The 19,060-nt window shown below is 33.1% G+C and overlaps 1 protein-coding gene across 3 annotated transcripts in view; it reads right to left on the bottom strand.

The window, feature by feature from the left end:
* LOC140432373 (uncharacterized) overlaps positions 1–19,060 on the bottom strand; it is a 309,037-nt gene that overhangs the window by 177,474 nt on the left and 112,503 nt on the right. For all 3 annotated transcript variants that reach the window (XM_072520226.1, XM_072520225.1, XM_072520227.1), the window contains exon 2: positions 8,208–8,546. In XM_072520226.1, the coding sequence (XP_072376327.1) occupies positions 8,208–8,301 (94 nt within the window). In that variant the 5' untranslated portion in view covers positions 8,302–8,546. The remainder of the gene's footprint in view (positions 1–8,207; positions 8,547–19,060) is intronic.

The raw sequence follows: 19,060 nt of genomic DNA on the forward strand, positions 1-19,060 counted from the left end.
TCTCAGTTGAAGATCGAACTCTGAACAAGTCAGTACCTTCTTGAATTTTACGAAAGACCACCGCTACCAAAAATAAACTCTTCTAAAAAAACTAGGAGCGCTGTTACAAATTGTGAATACTGAAGTCCTACCCAATTATATCGTGGAAGCCCATACATTAGAATATTTGCATATGCTGATTTACTGTGCAGCAACAGCAATTGCTAATGTTATGGGCATTAAGATCAGAACACGACGGGGTAACAACATCGGAAGGACTGGCACCAGAATAGCACCCTGGGAAAAACGACTGCTGAGGAAGATTGAATTACTGCGTAGGGACATTGGACAAATAACAGAATACATAAGAGGAGCAAGAAGTAGAAAGATCATCAAAAGAGCTAAAGAAATATTGTTTAACACACTAAGACACTCACGACATGATCCAGAAAACAACACACCCCAACAATGTCTGGACACATTAAAACAAAAACTATATGTTTACTCAGGTCGCCTAAGGAGATACAAAGTTAGTAACAACCGGAAATGTGACAATATACTTTTTGAGCAAGCAGAGAAGGCTTTCTATAGGAAACTTAATTCTACTGTAGAAAATACAAATAAATCCTACCCAAGCCAAGAAGAAATTCATGAGTTTTGGGGAAATCAACTTTCGACGCCAGCTACTCATAAGAACAATGCTGGATGGATTAAAGAAACGACAAACAACTGTCAACACTACAGTAATATTCCCTATGAACCTTTCACCGCTGACGAAGTCTCGAACATTATCAAAAAGCTTCATAACTGGAAATCTCCTGGAGCAGACGGGGTTCAAAACTTCTGGCTAAAGAAGTTTTGGAGTGTACACGAGGTCTTAACAGTATTAATGAATCATGTTATTTTTAATCCGCAGGAAATACCACCATTTCTTACTCAGGGAACCACTTATCTAATACCGAAGGATCAAAATAACACCCAAGATCCAGCCAAGTACCGCCCAATTACTTGTCTTCCAACTTTGTACAAATTGGTCACATCCTGTGTAGCCCATCGTATCTACCAACACTGTTCTCTAAACAATATCATAGAGCGTCAACAGAAGGGATGCGCTAAGGGTTCCATGGGCTGCAAAGAACAACTTATAATCGACTCAGTCATTTCCAACCAGGCGTACACCAAAAATAGGAACCTTTTTACCGCCTTCATCGACTACAAGAAGGCCTTTGATTCAGTACCGCATGAATGGCTTATAGATATATTGAATACATATAAAGTCGATGATAATATAGTGACCTTTTTAAAGCATATAATGACGGAGTGGAAGACTAAAATTTACCTTCAAATACCCGGTATAAACAACATCGAAACTGAAGATATCCCAATTAACCGGGGCCTTTTCCAGGGGGACTCGTTGAGTCCTCTTTGGTTCTGTTAAGCGATGAACCAACTATCTCAGCTACTGAACTCCACTGACTCAGGTTTTAGAATCAAAAATAACAATGCTGTTGTGGCGAAGATTAATCATTTGTTGTATATGGATGATTTGAAATTAATAGCTTCCACTCAAAACCACTTAGATCAGATGCTAAAAACTGTAGAAAATTTCTCAAATGATATTAGTATGCATTTTGGACTAGACAAGTGCCGTGTACTAAATATAGTCAGAGGAAAGGTTCAGCCCGGAGGTTTCGATATGCAAGATGGCCAAAACATCGAGGCAATGGGTGAAAATGATATTTACAAATATCTCGGAGTAACACAAGCCGCGGAAAATTGACCATAAACAAATGAAAACTGAACTAACTTCGGAATTGGTGCGAAGAGTAAGACAACTAAATCGGTCATATTCTAATAGTAAAAATGTGTTTAAGGCATTAAATACGTACGCGTGTTCCGCGCTAAGCTACTCATTTGGTATTATAGAGTGGTCAAAAACGGATATAGAGGGTCTTCAGCGAAAAGTAAGAACACTTCTCACAAAGGCGCAAAAACATCATCCACGCAGTGCAGTAGAGAGAACAACATTGCCACGGTATCAAGGGGGAAGAGGACTTATGGATATAGGTGAGCAATTGGATAAACAAATTGCTTATTTAAGAACATATTTTTAGATTCAGGCTGAGACATCTGCTTTACATCGAGCAATCTGCGCAGTAGATGATACAACGCCACTTAAACTAAGGGAACAAGAAATGTGCATAAACCATCTGACTAAGCAAGAAAAAATGCGCACCTGGATGAGTAAACCTCTGCATGGGCGACATCTCAATGAGATCAGCCAATAATATGTCGACAATACAGCGTCGAACTATTGGTTGACATCAGGAAAGATGTTTCCCGAGACTGAGGGTTTCCCACTTGCCATTCAGGATCAGGTTATTCTAATAAAAAATTACCTGAAATATATTATTAAAGATCCTCAAGCCCAAAATGACAAATGCCGATATGAATGTCAAGCCCAAGAAACCATCCAACATCTTACCGGTGGCTGCCAGGCATTTGTCGGTACTGATTATAAAGAACGCCATGACTCAGTAGGAAAGATTATCCACCAAGAACTAGCTGACAAACTAAGACTTCTCCAAACCGAGCATCTTCCTTATTATCAATACGTCCCTGACAGAATGCTTGAAAATGACAACTACAAGCTATACTGGGACCGCACTGTGCTCACAGGCCAACCAGTGGCACATAATAGACCGGATCTCATACTAGTTAATAAACTTACTAGGAAAACAACAATACCCAACACCAATAATTTACGTGTTAAATACAACGAAAAGATCGCCAAGTACAGAGATCTAGAAATACAAATCAGGAGACAATGGAGAATGGAAAGTACCCAGACAGTACCCATTATTCTATCTACTACTGGTGTTATTCCCAAAAACCTCCTAGAGAACATAAAACAGCCGGGTCTAAATGAACATCTCTATAAGGCCATACAGAAAGCTGTACTCCTCGCGACGTCCAGATGTGTACGAAAATTTTTGGGAGATACTCCAACATACCAAATCACCTAGGGCTCGATAACACGGAAAGAGTCCCACCAGAGCTTAATCCTTTTGATACCGTAGGTATCTGGGATGAGTGAATTTTCCCCTTAGAGGTAGTGTGAGCCGTATGGCTAAATCTGGATACATGGAAAAAGATATACAAGATTACCAGCAAATTAATGACGAATAATGGAAATTAGGATTAACATATTTGGCCAATGATCACTTTTTCGACGAGGCAAAGGAAAAAGAAGGTATTCTACCAATTGTAGACTTTAACAGCCACATAGGAGAGGAAAATAAAGATATAGTGGAACGATTCGGAGAAGAAGAAATTAGAAACGACATTAATTAACACAATATTTCCGCATAAAAACATGCATATATACATATGGAAGAACTTAGCAAAAACAGATCTATTATTGATTTCATAATAGTAAGAAAAGTCAGAAAACCAATATTATAATATGTAAGAGTATACAGACAAGCAGAATGCGCAAGAATCCACAGATTAGTACTGGGGAAATTCATATACATGGAAAGACAACCAAAAGACAATACTTAAAGAGATGATGAGATGCAAAAAATCGCAAATTCAAGGTATAAAGTAGATCTTCTACAACAATTTGGTATTCGAACATTATATCAGAATAGCCTACAGAATATGCTACAGATGAACGAAGAATGGACCCTAACAGAAATGCGAAATAACTTAACACAGCAGCCAAAGAAGTGCTGGATATTAAACAACACAAGAATAATTATTTGGAGAAATACAGTGACGACTCAGAAGAGAATATTAAAAGAAAAAAAGTACGTCACCCTCAGAAAATAAGCGAAATAACGAATAAGGCTCGAGAAGAATGAATAGTGGGAGAGAATGTGCAGAGACATAGACAACACGATAGAGTATAAAAGATCAGCAACAAGGAAAAAAATATCAGAAATAATAAATCAAGTACAAATTCATATAGATTACATAGTACATTAAAGAAGTGGACAAAGCATTATACAAAATTATTGCAAGAGAATAGACAGGGGTACATCTCACAAGACCTTGAGATAATAATAACCGTGGAAGCCGAAATCATAGAGAAAGATATAACTTAACCACTAAAGAAAGCCAAAAACAACAAAGCACCAGGACCAGCGAACATAAAACTGAAACTACTGAAATATGGAGGTGCAAGGATCGTGTCCTTTATACAAGTGTTGTTTATTAAAATCGAAGCAGGAGAAGAGATTCGAGATGAGTGGAATCTATCATACATGTCCTCGATTTTCAAAAAAGGTGACAAAAGGTCAACAAATAACTATAGAGAGATTAGTGTAATGCCTTCAATAGCAAAAATCTTTTCCATAGTTATACAAAAAATAGAACAACACATGGACCATTATAACGAAGAACAAGCCGGATTCCGAAAAGTCTGATCATGTCTAGATAATATATCATGAGACAAACTATAAAAAAGAACAAAAAAAAAATATTGAAATACATAAGACTTTTGCCGACTTGGAGAAATGGATGAAAAATGGGCGAATATCACAAAGACTGTATAAGGAATCAGAGGTACAAATAAAGTTATGACAAGATGTCTACAAATCACCAAAGATGATAGAATAGATAGAATAAGAACAAAGAAAATACGAAACAGAATCGAAGTAGAATTCTCAACTGCAAAAAAGTTAGAAAAAGGAGACGGTATGGAAATAGACAAAATTAATTTAAAATCAAAGTAAAGCAATTGAGTGGACACTAAATCAAATGGTACAATCTAAGCTAATAATATCAGAAACAGATAGATTAAGATAATAATAAAAAGGTCAGCTTTAGGTGTTATTCACTCTTTGCAACTGCAGTTTCCAGGTTTCTCCTTAACCTCCAGACTTTACCATTTTCTCTTGTTGTTCTAGTTCCATGACCGTTATCGTTCGTTGGATATCATGTTGGCTACCATATTCGCTATCGTGACATTATTGACAGCAACTCTAAATAATGGTGTAGACGATTTTCCGTATCGTTGTCGTAGATTTTTCAGCCATGATGTTCTTCTTCTACCAGGACCACGTTTACCTTGGATCTTTTCCTAAATAATAAGATGTAAGAGTTCATATTTTTCAGGGTGTTCCATAATGTAACCGTAGTATGCGACTCTTTATTGTATTGACCAGTTGTGTTGTTTGGTTCAGGCGTTTAAGGACCTTCTCATTTCTAACTCCGTCGACCCAGATTATTCTTAGTAGTCGTCTGTATACGCACATCTTAAAGGCTTCCAAGCATTTAAGCATCGCGTCACTTAGAGTCTACGCTTCCACTCCATATAGCAGTACTGGAAAGATATGCATAAGTTCGCGAGTGTCAATAAGATCTTGACTGCAAAGTGCGTTTCTAATTTTGACAAAAGTGGCTCGAGCTTTTTCTATTCGGCTTTTAATTTCTACAGTTGTACACAGCTGTCATTGATATTATTGCCGAGATACACGAGTTTCTGTACTGTGTCCATGTCCAGTACGGCATTTCCGACTTTTGTACCGTAATCTTGTATATAATTTTGTTTGCTACCATATATTTAATTTTCTTAACATTGAATTTTAATCCATACTGATCACAGGTTTGCTTTATTTTGTTAATTAGATTTTAAAGGTCTTCTCCGTAATTAGGCAGCACTAAGATATCGTCGTATTATCATCTGAATCCATATTTCTACTGCTACTACTCGCGATAGAGCCAACCTCCCCACTCAACGAGTCGAAGGAAGATGGTTCTCTCAAGCAGTAGCTTGTAGTAATTTATTTTCACGTTTTCTTCCTGGATAAATTAATTTTCAATTAAAATAATTGTCAGTTACTTTGGAATGGTTTGATGTAGCAACGCCCACGTCTAGCTTTTAAAACTAATATATTAGCGTTAATGACCTGGGCCGGTTTTGTTTCTAGTTTTTTGTGTTAAGAGTAAATAAAATTTCCTTCGCCTTCCTAAATTTATAGAGGTTATGCACTTACCTCTCTTCCAATGTCTTTGCTACAATTACCATTAACACTTTTATTTTCTATTACACACTGCACGCAAAATCAGCAAAATTATCGACTCACAATAACCAAAAATTGAAATTATTACGGAGCAGAATTTACACACGTCTATTCCTTACACTAGAGAGGTTTTCTAATATAAGGTTTTCTAATTTTATTAATGTTTGTATTTTCAGAACGATTTCCGAACTGGAGATTGAAACGTCAATAAACTTATTTTAACCTTCAATTGTGGCTTATTTCAATTAAAATAGTAATTACTTTAAAATGCCACAAGGAAATGGCTTCACAACAATATTATGTTTTCAAGATATTAATTGAATATAGTTGGAGAAATAAAGCAATCCTTTCTTACCATCTAACGTTTTTGATTAAATATTTCCATTAAAATCTAATATTTTGGTGTTAACATATGTATAAGCTTTTAATTACATATTTCATGTCCTGGATAACTCTTTTTTCATAAGGACGAAGATTTTGAATTATGTAATATTATTAAAGATCATTCACATATATTATATTTTACTAACGCCTTCCAGGAGCGCATCAAAAATATTGGCAATACAATTTTAAGATAGATAAGATTAAACTATTAAAATTATTTTTCAATTTCCAACAAAATAACTTCGACGTAGCTAAGTCAAAACGTTAAAAATAAAATACTTTTAATTATAATCTCGATTTATTTCCAGAGAATAAATATACTATTTCAAGTAAAATTTCACAACTAAATAACTTTCCCCTTTTAAACGCCAACGTTCCAATTTTGGGAACACAACAAAAAATATGTTGGATTTACAAATAATGAAATATTTACACATATTGTAATAAATATGCTTTCTGTATGTCCCATTCTTACTTTCTGCTAGATGATATGTTTTTTCTACTTACAGAATTCATCTAAAAATCAATTCAAATAACGTCCACATTCATGTCACTTGCTTTTTTTGTACTATAGTTGTTGTTGATAGTCCATATGTACCGAACTGTGGTTTATTTTTATATAGAGAAACAGTAAATGAATCATATAAATGAAATATTTACAAAAACCACCTTTAGGTAACTTATTTTTAAAGATGTTCAGCATTCATTGTTCTCAAAATGGGAATATTGGCAATAGCGAAACACTGTTATTCAAAGTTCCCTACAGAATGTCCGCGCACAATTGTAAGGCTTGAGTTAGTCTCCACGAGCTTATTAGAAGAAAGCACATGGTGTTCATAAAAATTTTGAATTCTAGTTAAGTTTCAGTGGAGAAATGAATATCTTTTTGGAGCCAAATAATTTTGACAAGTTGGCGGCAAGAAAAAAAGCATAATACCTGCTTAGATATATATTTATACACTTAGATCATCTAGACGAAGGCACATATATTTGACAATTACATTCGACGACCTGGAAGCTTTAATATCTACAGAACTAGTTGATATTGTTATTCTCTCTCCTGATTCAGCTGATTAATCTGGTACTGAAAGCAACGAGGATACTATTGACGAGCAGGTCTTAGATATTTTTGATATATCAGACAAAGTACCCGGTGAAGTAGAAACTCATGCTTATGAATCTACCAACGAGGATAAGAAAGAAAATATATCGGTTCAACGTAAATGAAAGAGTGAGCAGGTTGGGATTCAATCTGAAGCTTCCTTGCCACCAAGAATAAGCAATGCACAGTTTGCCAAATCTAAGTTCGAAATTTTTCCATTATTTTTCACACTTAAAATAATTCAATTGATTCGTCACTATACCGAACTCTACACTCAGGGGAATAGATACAAATATTCACAACTTTACTGTTTCTGAGAAATAAGTTCATCAGTTTTTTGGAGTTACTTTTGATAAGCAGATATCATCATGTTCTCTCTGGAGATGATACTGGTCTACTGAAGTTTTAATTTACATTTTTTGAATTTTGTTATTATGTAAAAAATAAAATATGTTTTTACTGCAAATAATTTACTTTGTTATATAGTTGTGACCTATAGATGCCAACGTTTCCATTTTGGGAATATGTTTTTTTCTCTAAAAACACAGTATTACATTTTTTCCACAAAACAAAATGATAAAAGGTACCTCAATAACATTATTTTTAACGATATTTGTGAGTTTTTTACAATTTTTAATGATTCGGCGTTTAAAGGGTTCAAACTATAACTTTTAAAATTGTTAAAACTCTATAATAAATACAAAATCACTTACCCAAATGCAACATAAGGAAGAAAAAGACCTTTCCCAAGATCGCCGAGGCACCGATGAATGCCGATCTGATCGGCAAGTCCAGTCCTGCGTTCATTCGTACTGTCTTCAATAAACTCAGTTGATTATTTTTGTCCCATTATAAATAAATGTTGAGGACGGCAGCATTACTGAATTATGCATTACTTTATTTAGCAGTGAGAAGTGTCTCTCATCCTAAGTGCTGAATATCAGTGTCTTGGAGACCACTCGGGCCCTATTTATTTTACTTTTGTCTTCTTCTGCTTCAAAGGAAGTGTTCGTATTGTTTGTGCCGGGACGAGTTTGTCAACATAATTTGTTCTGAAACAATAAAAATTTAGATAATGGATGTATTCTTCCCCTTAATTAATTGTAGGTATTATTTATTATTTCCTTTGAAGAAACTGGATTAAATGTATAGTCGAGATACTTTTTGTTATTTCTGTTAAGAAGCAGACGCGGCAGGGGCAGTGAAATTTCTACAGATCGTCCTCAAATGACTGTATATATGTTATATAGTAAAGAAGAGCTTGTTATATTTAAAATTTAAATTCTGAGGTAGATTTTGTAACCGTAAACTGCTATTCAGTCTCAATGTGCATGGTTGCTATTTTGATATTGTCTTAATGGCAATGATAAAGTTTGTGCTTTAAAATCAAAAGTTAATAGCTGATATTTCAAAATTCTTCCGAAAAAATATTAATTTTTAACGTTTTAATTTTTTTTTAAAGAAGTAAAAGTATTCTGTGCAATCGTTTGTTCTGGAGATCTGAACATGATAGCACGTTAAAATCAGCTCCGAAAATATCGAAAATTTGCACATTGTGATTAATTTAATTGCTAAATTTTATCCAAGTGTTATTCAAAAGTATTTTACATCACCTGTGCTGGAATATTCCTTTTTTATCTATTATTAACATCGAATTACATTTTTATACTGGGTGAATCACAAATAGACAAGGCGAAACGTTCGGGTTCATTCGGAAAATATTCCCATGAGATTTGTTTACATATTCAATTTTATGAGATGCCTCAAAATAAAGTTTGAAAGGTCGCCCAGACGAAAATTTGTTCAAATTTTTTTAAACAATTTTTGTTAGTTAACTTGTAACTATCAATTTTTAGTACAATCATCTGAGAGTTATCCCCTAAAAATCATACAAACAAGCTAAATTTTGTAGAAAATATTAATTTTGGGACCCCAAAAAATATTACCACTTTTACCCCGGGCTTTCCCCTAAAAATCCCCTCGTATGGAGAATAAAAACACAAAAAATCGATTTACCAAGAATCTGTACGCCGTAGAAAAAAATGTTCCAAATAAAAAATGTAGATAGATAATTTTAAACAAGAATGTTCATAGACACTATTTTGTGTAGAATGAACGGTTCTCTTAGAAACAACGCTTGAAGCGATCGTTGATTTTGAATGTGTTATGTGCGCGAAATAACACATTCAAAAACTAACACATCGACGGTAAAAACTGATATCTTTTGATCCAAGTGTCCTATCAACAAAATTAGAGATGCTTTTTAAAGGTAAAGCGTATGCAGGTTTTGTATTTTGCCGAGAATAAAGTCAGTTTTCATAAAGGTGTTAAATAAATAAACTTATCGCGATTTTTGCAGTTTTTACGATTCTAGTAAAATGAATAAAATTTATCACTTTTATTGACCAGTCGTAGTAAAATTTCCATTTTTAGAGACCAGTCTTTAAGACCTATGACATGAAATTTCCAATTTTAAGTTGTGGCAACAAATATGAGGCATTTGAAATATGAATAAAAAACGCAGAATTTAATGTTTTACATTACAAACGAGCACACGTCACGGGAAATGAATTTAAGAAGACAGTTTCGGGTGTAGTTTACTGCAGAAGTTTGGTTCTTTTCAAAAACGTACTAGTGTAATTAAAAAAAAAGTTTTAAATGTTTTAGATTTTTTAGTATGTGAAAGTTTAAATACAGCGTTTTTTAAGAATATTTCACATGCCTGACATTTGTTGCCAAAACTCAAAACTAAAATTTCATGCTATAGGATTTAAAGGTTAGGCTCTAGTAATGAAAACTTCATAGTGGCCAGTCAATGAAAGGGATACATTGTATTGATCTTATAAGAATCGCAAAAAATGACAAAAATCGCGCCACGTTTATTTATTTAACACCTTTATAAAATGTGAGTTTATTTGAGGCAAAATACAAAAATTGCATACGAAAGCTATACTCTTTACCTTTAAAAAACATCTAGATTTTTTTTTGATAGGATACTTATATCAAAAGATACCGAATTTTTACCATCGAGTTGATACAAATTTTATTGAACACTGATTTCGCATTTTATTGAACACTGGCATTCAAAATCGACGGTCGCTTCAAGCGTCGTTGTGAGAGAATGGTTTATTCTATACAAAAAGTGCTATAAACATTTTTGTATATAATGATTTTGAATAAAATTCTTGGTTAATCAATTTTCCTTTTGCCTTTTAACCACTCTACGAGGGGGATTTTAGGGGGAAGCCCGGGCGTAAAAGTAGTAAACTTTTTTGAATATTTTTGGGATCAATTAATATTCTCGGCAAAATTCAGCTTGTTCATATGATATTTAGAGGTCCAGTGGCATTTTCGTCTCTGACGAGTGGAGTATTTTTCTGCCAGACCATTTTTTTTAGGTTTTTTTTTATTATTATAAATAAAGAAGGTTAATTGTAAGTTTTCTCTAAAGTTGGTCGTTTTCTAGTTATAAATAATTTAAAACTGAAAAAAAAAACGCAAAATGTCAATTTTTAAGGGTCAAAAACACAAGTAAAAAATATTATTTTTAAAATCACCAAGTACCTAAATTCAAGTTATAGCCTTCTTCTATCAGCTCCCGATGAAAATTCTGGGCTTATTTGATTTTAAAACTTTGTTTTTTAATTGTTAATGAAGCGCGTATGGCAGGGAGGCTGCTCATTTGTACAATGAGAAATCAAACCAGTAAAAACTTGGACCATAGATCTTGTTTCTCCCTCTTGTAGCCCGAGCCATCGTCCTATCATTTGCTCATGAAAGTGATTAGCAAAAAAATCTCATGTGAATATTTTTCCGAACGAACCCGAGCTTTTCATCTAAAATTCAAAAACTCAATTTGAAACAAGTTAAAGTGAAAAACCGGTCCCTAATCGGTAATTAACTGATTGGAGACAAGCCCAAATTGAAAAAGTTCAGTATGTCAATTATCAATAATTAATAATAATAGACTACAAGGCCTTGAGACATTTTTAGGAGGTTATTTGACCCAACATGAATCACATATAAATCAATACTACAATACGTAATAACAACTTTAGAAACTATGCCGCTAATGCTTATCGATACACAAAGCATGGGGGTTCAAGCCGACCCTCGCTCGGTCCATAGTATGGTATTATATTATCATCGCCATGTAAAATAAATGCATTACTTTAAAAATGCCAGCGTTCACTGTCAAAGCACAGCGTCCAGCCTCGAGCCAGGTATCGGACCATAGACTTGGACTACCGTTGGACAATAGTATTCGAGCTTAGTATTTTTTCGACCCTCTATCCTATAGATAAATTCACATTCAGATGGCAGCGTTCCAGAGATAGGCCTGTACTTTCTATATGCCAGAAATAACTACATTGTTGTCAGTTTTTAATCGTACCTACAATCGTACGTTATGGGCCGGCTCCTATAAAAGAATTATAATTTCGGAAATATTTATGAATGTGAAAGGGAAAAATACTACATTTTTTTAATTATATAATTTTTCTGTTGGTATTTTAAAAATAGAAAGTTATATTTCGGAAATCTGGTCTTTTCGGAATTATATCTTCTGTTCAAAATTGTTTACAATTCGTGGAAATGAAATAATTATTTATATAATCCGTTTTTGATCTTAATGTCCTTCTAATGACACACTTTCTCTACCTGCATTTACAGTTACAGACATTAAAAAATAATTTAAAATTAAAAAAATATACCTATTTATAAATTCAAAATTATTGTCTAATGCCAGCAATTATAAATTCAGGTAAATACTTAAGAGTCATTAAAAGAATTTTCAGTTGATATCAGACGTTTGTGTCGTGTCAGTGTCAAAATGGCCGCGAGTGTAATAAAATTCAAAAACGGTAATTTGTTAAATAGTGAATGCAAAAAAATAGTGTTAAATGTTTTTAACTATTTATCAAACAGTAATAATGATAAAAGTGTATCAACAATAGTGCGGGAAGTTTCTGCTATGACTGGAGTCTCTGAGCGAACGATATTCCGATATAGAAGTGAAAGTAAAAATGGTCCACTCGTAACTCCTATAAGAAAAAAAATAACCGGTTATTTGAATAGTCGTGAGAATAGATATGATGAAGCAACTCGGTCTAGAATAAGACAAGTAGTGCACGGTTTTTTTATGGACAATATTCCTCCAACCCTTGACGTAGTACTAGAAAAAATTAAGCAAATGGAGCATCTTCCGAATTTTTCCAAGAGTACGTTGAGAAGACTATTGCACGACATGGGTTTTATATATGGCAAACAAGGTAGAAATTCAATATTAATAGAAAAACAAGAAATAGTCGCTTGGAGGCGTCACTATCTCCGGGAAATAAAGAAACTGAGGAACGAAGGAGCCAATATCATTTATATGGACGAATCATGGGTTAATACTGAAATAACCAATGGGCAAGTATGGCAAGATACAACAATAAAAAATAGCCGACAGGCTTTCGTAAATGGACTTACCACAGGTTTAAAAACTCCGACCGGAAAAGGACCAAGATTTGTTTTAGTCCATGCAGGAAACAAAGACGGATTTGTTGAAGGTGCTGACATCACTTTTCTTACCAAAAAAGGTGCTGAAGATTACCATGAAGAGATGGACGGAGATCTATTTGAAAAATGGTTTGAAGAGATGTTAATACCGAATCTCCCAAAAAATAAAAAGAATGTCATTATCTTGGACAATGCATCTTATCACTCTAGGAAATTAAATTTTCCCAAACAATATTGGGTGAAACGTCAAATTAAGGAGTGGCTCTATGAAAAGGACATTTATTTTGAAGATTACTTAAAAAATGAACTTCTGGAAACTGCTAATGTATTTAAAAATATTTATGACAAATACAAAATTGATTGTATTGGTGAAAAATACAGGAATCACAGTGACGAACAATGCCGCGTAGATGTACATATCTTAAGACTTCCGCCTTATCACTGTGAACTGAACCCAATAGAAATGGTGTGGAGTGAAGTGAAACGGTACGTGTCCTCTAAGAATTCAAGTTTCAAACAAAACGACGTTAAAACATTGATTTATGAAGGTTATGATAAAGTACAGAACAATGGACATTGGAAAAATTACGTCAACCATGTTATAAAATTGGAGAATAATTTTTGGACAGTAGACAACATTCAAGATGACATTGAACCTATTAGAATTTCATTAAACGATGACTCTGAAGATGAACTAGATTATGAAAATGAAGATGATTGAAAATTGTTTTTCGGGGGTATTCTTTTCTCAGTAAAGGTAATAAAATATTTAGTTGATCTGGTTGAAATGTAGCACACTTAAATAACTCATTAATCGACATAATTTCAAGTAGTTATATTAGACGTCATTATGCAAAAAATAAAGTTATGAACATTTAATAAATTAGTGCACAATTGAGGCCCCTAGAACACAAGGGGTGTAAGTGCCAAAAACAAAGTTTTGAAAAATCTTTGTTCAAAGTTCGATATAAATTTAAAAACCTAGGTAGCACTTTTTCAGTTTTCAGCATGTTTTCAATTACATGTAATTTTTGATGGTGTTATTGTTGTTAATGTAGAAAGTTTGAAGCCAAAAGTACGTGCCTGTTGTTAGATATCAGTTGCTAAGTGATAAGCAACTGCACTTACACCCTTGTGTTCTAGGGGCCTCAATTAGGGGTTTTTTGCAATTATCTCAGTCATTTGTTTATGTATTTTAATTTACAAACTAAAAAATTAAAAAACTGTTTAAGATCTGCAACATTTATTTGAAACATTTTTCCCTAAAATGCACGAGGAACAAAATAAGCAAAAAAATGATTTTTTCCAAACTTCATCTTTCTTTAAAAATTAAACAAAGCAAAATTGGCTGTAATTCTTCAAGGAATTATCATCAGTTATCCCTTATCTACCGTTTAGAACATTAAAAAACCTGTAGAATATTTTTCATATTTTTTTCCCTATTAACTGCGGTATTATGTATAAAAGCATTTTAGGAATTATTACCATTTATTTCATTCACGAATTTTCTATTAACAACTTTAGCTTACCTAAACATATCTTAGTTTACCGTGAGTTTGGCACTGCTTATTTTACAAAAGTAGCAAAACTTACAATGGCAGTAGAATTGGCAACGCTGTTATCCTATATCCGTACACTGCCATCTCAACGTGACTTTATCTATAGTACTCTACGATCAACACTACGAGGTGCCGACCACCGACCCTCGTTCCGACCATTGTATCGATCGCCAGGTAAAATAAATGCATTTTATTTTAAATGCGAGCGTTCACTGTCGGTGCTATGATCTAGGCAAGGATACGATGCGATGGTCTCCGTTATGAACGTACCCTTAGATTTCTCACCCCTGTTCCAGCCGCAATTTACTGCGTTGCAAAAAAAAATTATTCTATATATCGATCCAAACATTCTCATTACATTTTTACGAATATCTTCGTGATGAATGTAATTTATTTGAACAAAAGGGGTAGCTCTTATCACAACAAACGGTATACAGTAAAGAAATTAGAAATCGCAAAAGAAAATTACACTTTGACAAAGCAGATACAGAAGAGATCCTTAAACTGCAAAATAAGATTAGAACCCAAGTGCTGTATAAAACAATTAATTATTTGGCAAATAATCTGAAATATAGAGAGTGTATGTGTGAGTGTATTCAATTAAAACATTTTATAATGTCACTACTAGGCCAAGTTGAGGCCAAGTCAAGTCACAGTGCTACTTTTGTGATGGAGCTTTTGCATAAAAATAATATAATTGCAACCTCTCCAAACGTAGAAATAGCACTAAGAATCTTCTTATCGTTGTTGGTTACTAATGCAACTGGTGAAAGATCATTTCCCACTTTAAAACGGGTCAAAAATTATTTGACAAATACGATGACGGAAGAAACATTAAATTCCTTCGCTGTTTTAAATATTAATAATGATCTGCTTACAAAATTAGATTTTAATAAAATCATCGACCTATTTGCAAGTAGGAAGTCCAGGAAAATTTATTTGTAAATAATTATGTTAATTTACTTTATAGGTTGTAAGTTTGTGTCTTCGTGGCTTTTGTGTATATTTGTAATAAACTACCTAATAATATTAAACTAGTTTTAATGAATTGTTAACGTAAGACGCATCTATATCTACTGGAGAGTGGCGGTAGGTATAGTATGACTTAGCCCCCGGCGGTCCATGAACTAAATCCGGCACTGCATATAACACTGGCGAATACCAACTTTCTTATTTCAAATACAACATCCTATACTGCCATCCTAAGCAAGAAGGAAGTATCTCCACAAATGTAAGTTTCAAGATAGAGCAGATTTTAATAAACAGGGCTGAGCCACTATGAAAATATTTATGGATTCCGAAATTGTTTAACTGTGTTGTAGTTCTTTTTTGCATATCATTAAATAAGTGTATTTTTTCATAAGATATTTTTATAAATTTTAATGAAAATGGCGGATACCGCTTTTAAGCAAGGTATATTATTACAACCGGTAATTTTGAATTACATAAAAAAGCAGTTACTTTAATTAGTTTCAGGCTACTGCTTTTAAGTGTAATATTTCTTTGATGGAAAGCCCGGTAACAACAAAAATTATTTCGTTTTATTAACTTTATTAGTTAAGAACCTTCATATAAAACCATTAAGCTTAATTCTATATTTTGTTTACATATAATTAGTCAAAACAGATTAATAATTATTAAAAAAACACAAAATTCACTATTAAACATCATCAAACTCCGATCTTAAATCGGCAGCTGAATCATTAACGGGAAGGCTCTGCCAAAATTGTCTTCGATTTTCAGGTATTAATGTAACCAAATTTTGCAAAATTGGCTAGATTTGGTTACTTTTAATTTAAAAAAATTTAATTCTTTTGTTTTATTGGAAACAAAACTTGTTTTATAAAATAAATTAAAGATAATTTGCTTAGCAACCACTTCAGCCATGTCTTTCAAGTAGGGTCGGGGCGTTGTATGGTTTTTTTTAAATTCATGAGTTGTCAGACCAAAGAAACAAATCATCTAGCTTTATATTTTTGGTCCCAACCGTTCTGTAATTATCTGACTGAACGCAAGACACAAAATCAGCGAAGTCATATACCTTTTTCATTCGCTGCAAAGACTGTTCCACCTGATGGTGAAAACTGTCAGCTGGCTTAAAGCAATGACTTGATTTAAAATATCTAAAGGTAATTTTCTGTGCTCCAATTATATTAGAATTGATAACGTATATTAAGTATGAGAGCCAAATGATTATATGTTCTACATCGACATCATGCATGTGCAACATAAATCTGTAAAATGTACTTATTAAGTCTTCCTTTTTCCTTTCTGATATGCATTGATGCCAGAGGCACGCAGAGGATTTGATTTTCTGTTTCTTTCCACGGCTACAAAGGTTTCGTTGAAAACTATAATTATTTGGCAAAAAATAACTTTTTTGAACAAATTAATTAAACTGAAATATTTAAATCTTTAGATAAGCATATTATGTATAGTTCATATGAACACTTTATATTTGGATGAACTGTAATAAAATTCCTATGCATACTTCGAATGGTGATATCACCCAGAAGATAACTCTTGACAGGAGAATGTTCTCTGCGATAATGGGACACAGAATGGTTGAAAGATTCAACATATTTTTGTATTAATTCCCTGTCTACTCAGGGTGTTTTTGTATGTATTCCTCTTCTATCAAATAAAGGTACGATATTCTCAATATCTTCTTTCTCGAAAAATGTCCTTTTTCGAGCACTTTCTACACTACCGCGTCTTCTTTTGACCTCATGAACTGTCACATTTCACGAAAAAAAAATCCTTCTCTGTAACTCATTTATCGACCAGTACTGCTTGTTTATTGATACCAGGTGATTCTCATTAAATAATGTTTTACGTAGAATATAGTGTTTGTCTTGTTGCTTCTGAGCATGTTCTTTTTTCCTTTCTTTTTTTATTTTATCATTCCTCTTTCTCAGTTTTTACCTTTTTAGTATTATAAGTTTCATCGGAATTTTCACTGCAAGATACGTAAGAAATTGTTGAAGCTATGGCACCTTTTGAACCAGCTGTAGTAATGTTCTTATTGTTACTGTTTTTATCGATTCTGATTCAATACCTTCTGAACTAGACTGAAAAAAGTTATCATTTTAGTGAGTCATCAGAAACAGCCTGAAAACTCGTTAAAATGATTGTAGCTTGCAAAGCTGAATTTTCACTTTCGGAGATTTTCGGCCTGACGGTTTCTAGTCAAAAGTTAATATATATTTTACCTCATATCTCTTCACTGTCACGCGCTTCCTCATCAGAACTTGGATTTATAATTTTCGATATTTGCAGCATTTGTATTATTTTCTTACCACGGGTTTCCATGTTTTAAATATCTAGGTTAACTTTTAACAAAATAATATATTATGACAATAACACTATTAACAATCGAATCGATAATAATACATATCTATTAAAATTTTTGAAGGAAACAAATGTACTGTAATCTTTATTATTGATAAGAACACACAGAGTGACTGATTAGAATAAACTGAAAGAAACTTACGCTTCCGGTTTCACTTTGTTTACATCCAGATACTAAGAATTGTGGTGGGGCATGTTGCGATAAGGTCAAGCAGTTGCTAGATGAAATAATAGTATCTTCATTTTTTTTTAGTAGATACTTACTGCCTTTAAGGCTTGTACAAGGTACTTACTGCCCTTTAACTAAGAAATACCTAACAACAACTTGAGTTACTGCAATTTTAATAGTATACCAGACCAAGGAATGAACGCTCACTGCTTTCTAACTTTGTTAGGTATATCAATAATGGTAAAAGAACCCTTATAAAAGAGCAAATTCAAAAATTGTAAAAATATGAGATACTGAGTACTTGCTTAGGATGGCAGTATATATTATTCAATTTTTGGATTCCTCAGAATATTCTAAACAAACATATCTTACGTACAATGTCCTATATATACCTTTAACTGTTTCGGAAAGATTAAGTGATTTCAGATTTATTCCCAAATTGGCTATGACTCAATGCATATTTCCTATGTAGGTTGTAATAATGAAAAAGTAAACAAAAACTATTTTACGTTTTTTTACTGATATGAACTTAAAAAAACTTTGCAAAAAATACATTTTGCAAACTTTGCTTTAAAAATTTTTTTGTCTGTCTATGTGACAGTAGTTGTTAGTTTTATAGTCGTTTGAATTTCGTGCATGTCAGAAAAATGGTTCATTTAACAGAAATGCACAAAATAACAATTCTACAGATAATTGATTATGGAGATGATAACACATGAACAAGGGACAATTGGTAAAATAAAAAAGTAGTTTTGCGAGTTTGAACATGTAAAGCAGATAAAAAAAAAGCAGTTGCCAATGCAATAAGTGATGATGCTAAATTGAATATTATGCTTAAGTTTGAGAAAACTTAAGCAAAACAGCCCCAATTTTTAATGTTAGCCATTCATCAATTATTCAAACAATAAAACAAAATAAATTGCATTCCTTGATAAGTATGGTATCAAAATGATACCAACTCAGGGACACTGTGATATACATGTTT

Source organism: Diabrotica undecimpunctata, chromosome 1 (assembly GCF_040954645.1).
Source record: "Diabrotica undecimpunctata isolate CICGRU chromosome 1, icDiaUnde3, whole genome shotgun sequence".
In the NCBI taxonomy this organism is placed as follows: Eukaryota; Metazoa; Arthropoda; class Insecta; order Coleoptera; family Chrysomelidae; genus Diabrotica; species Diabrotica undecimpunctata.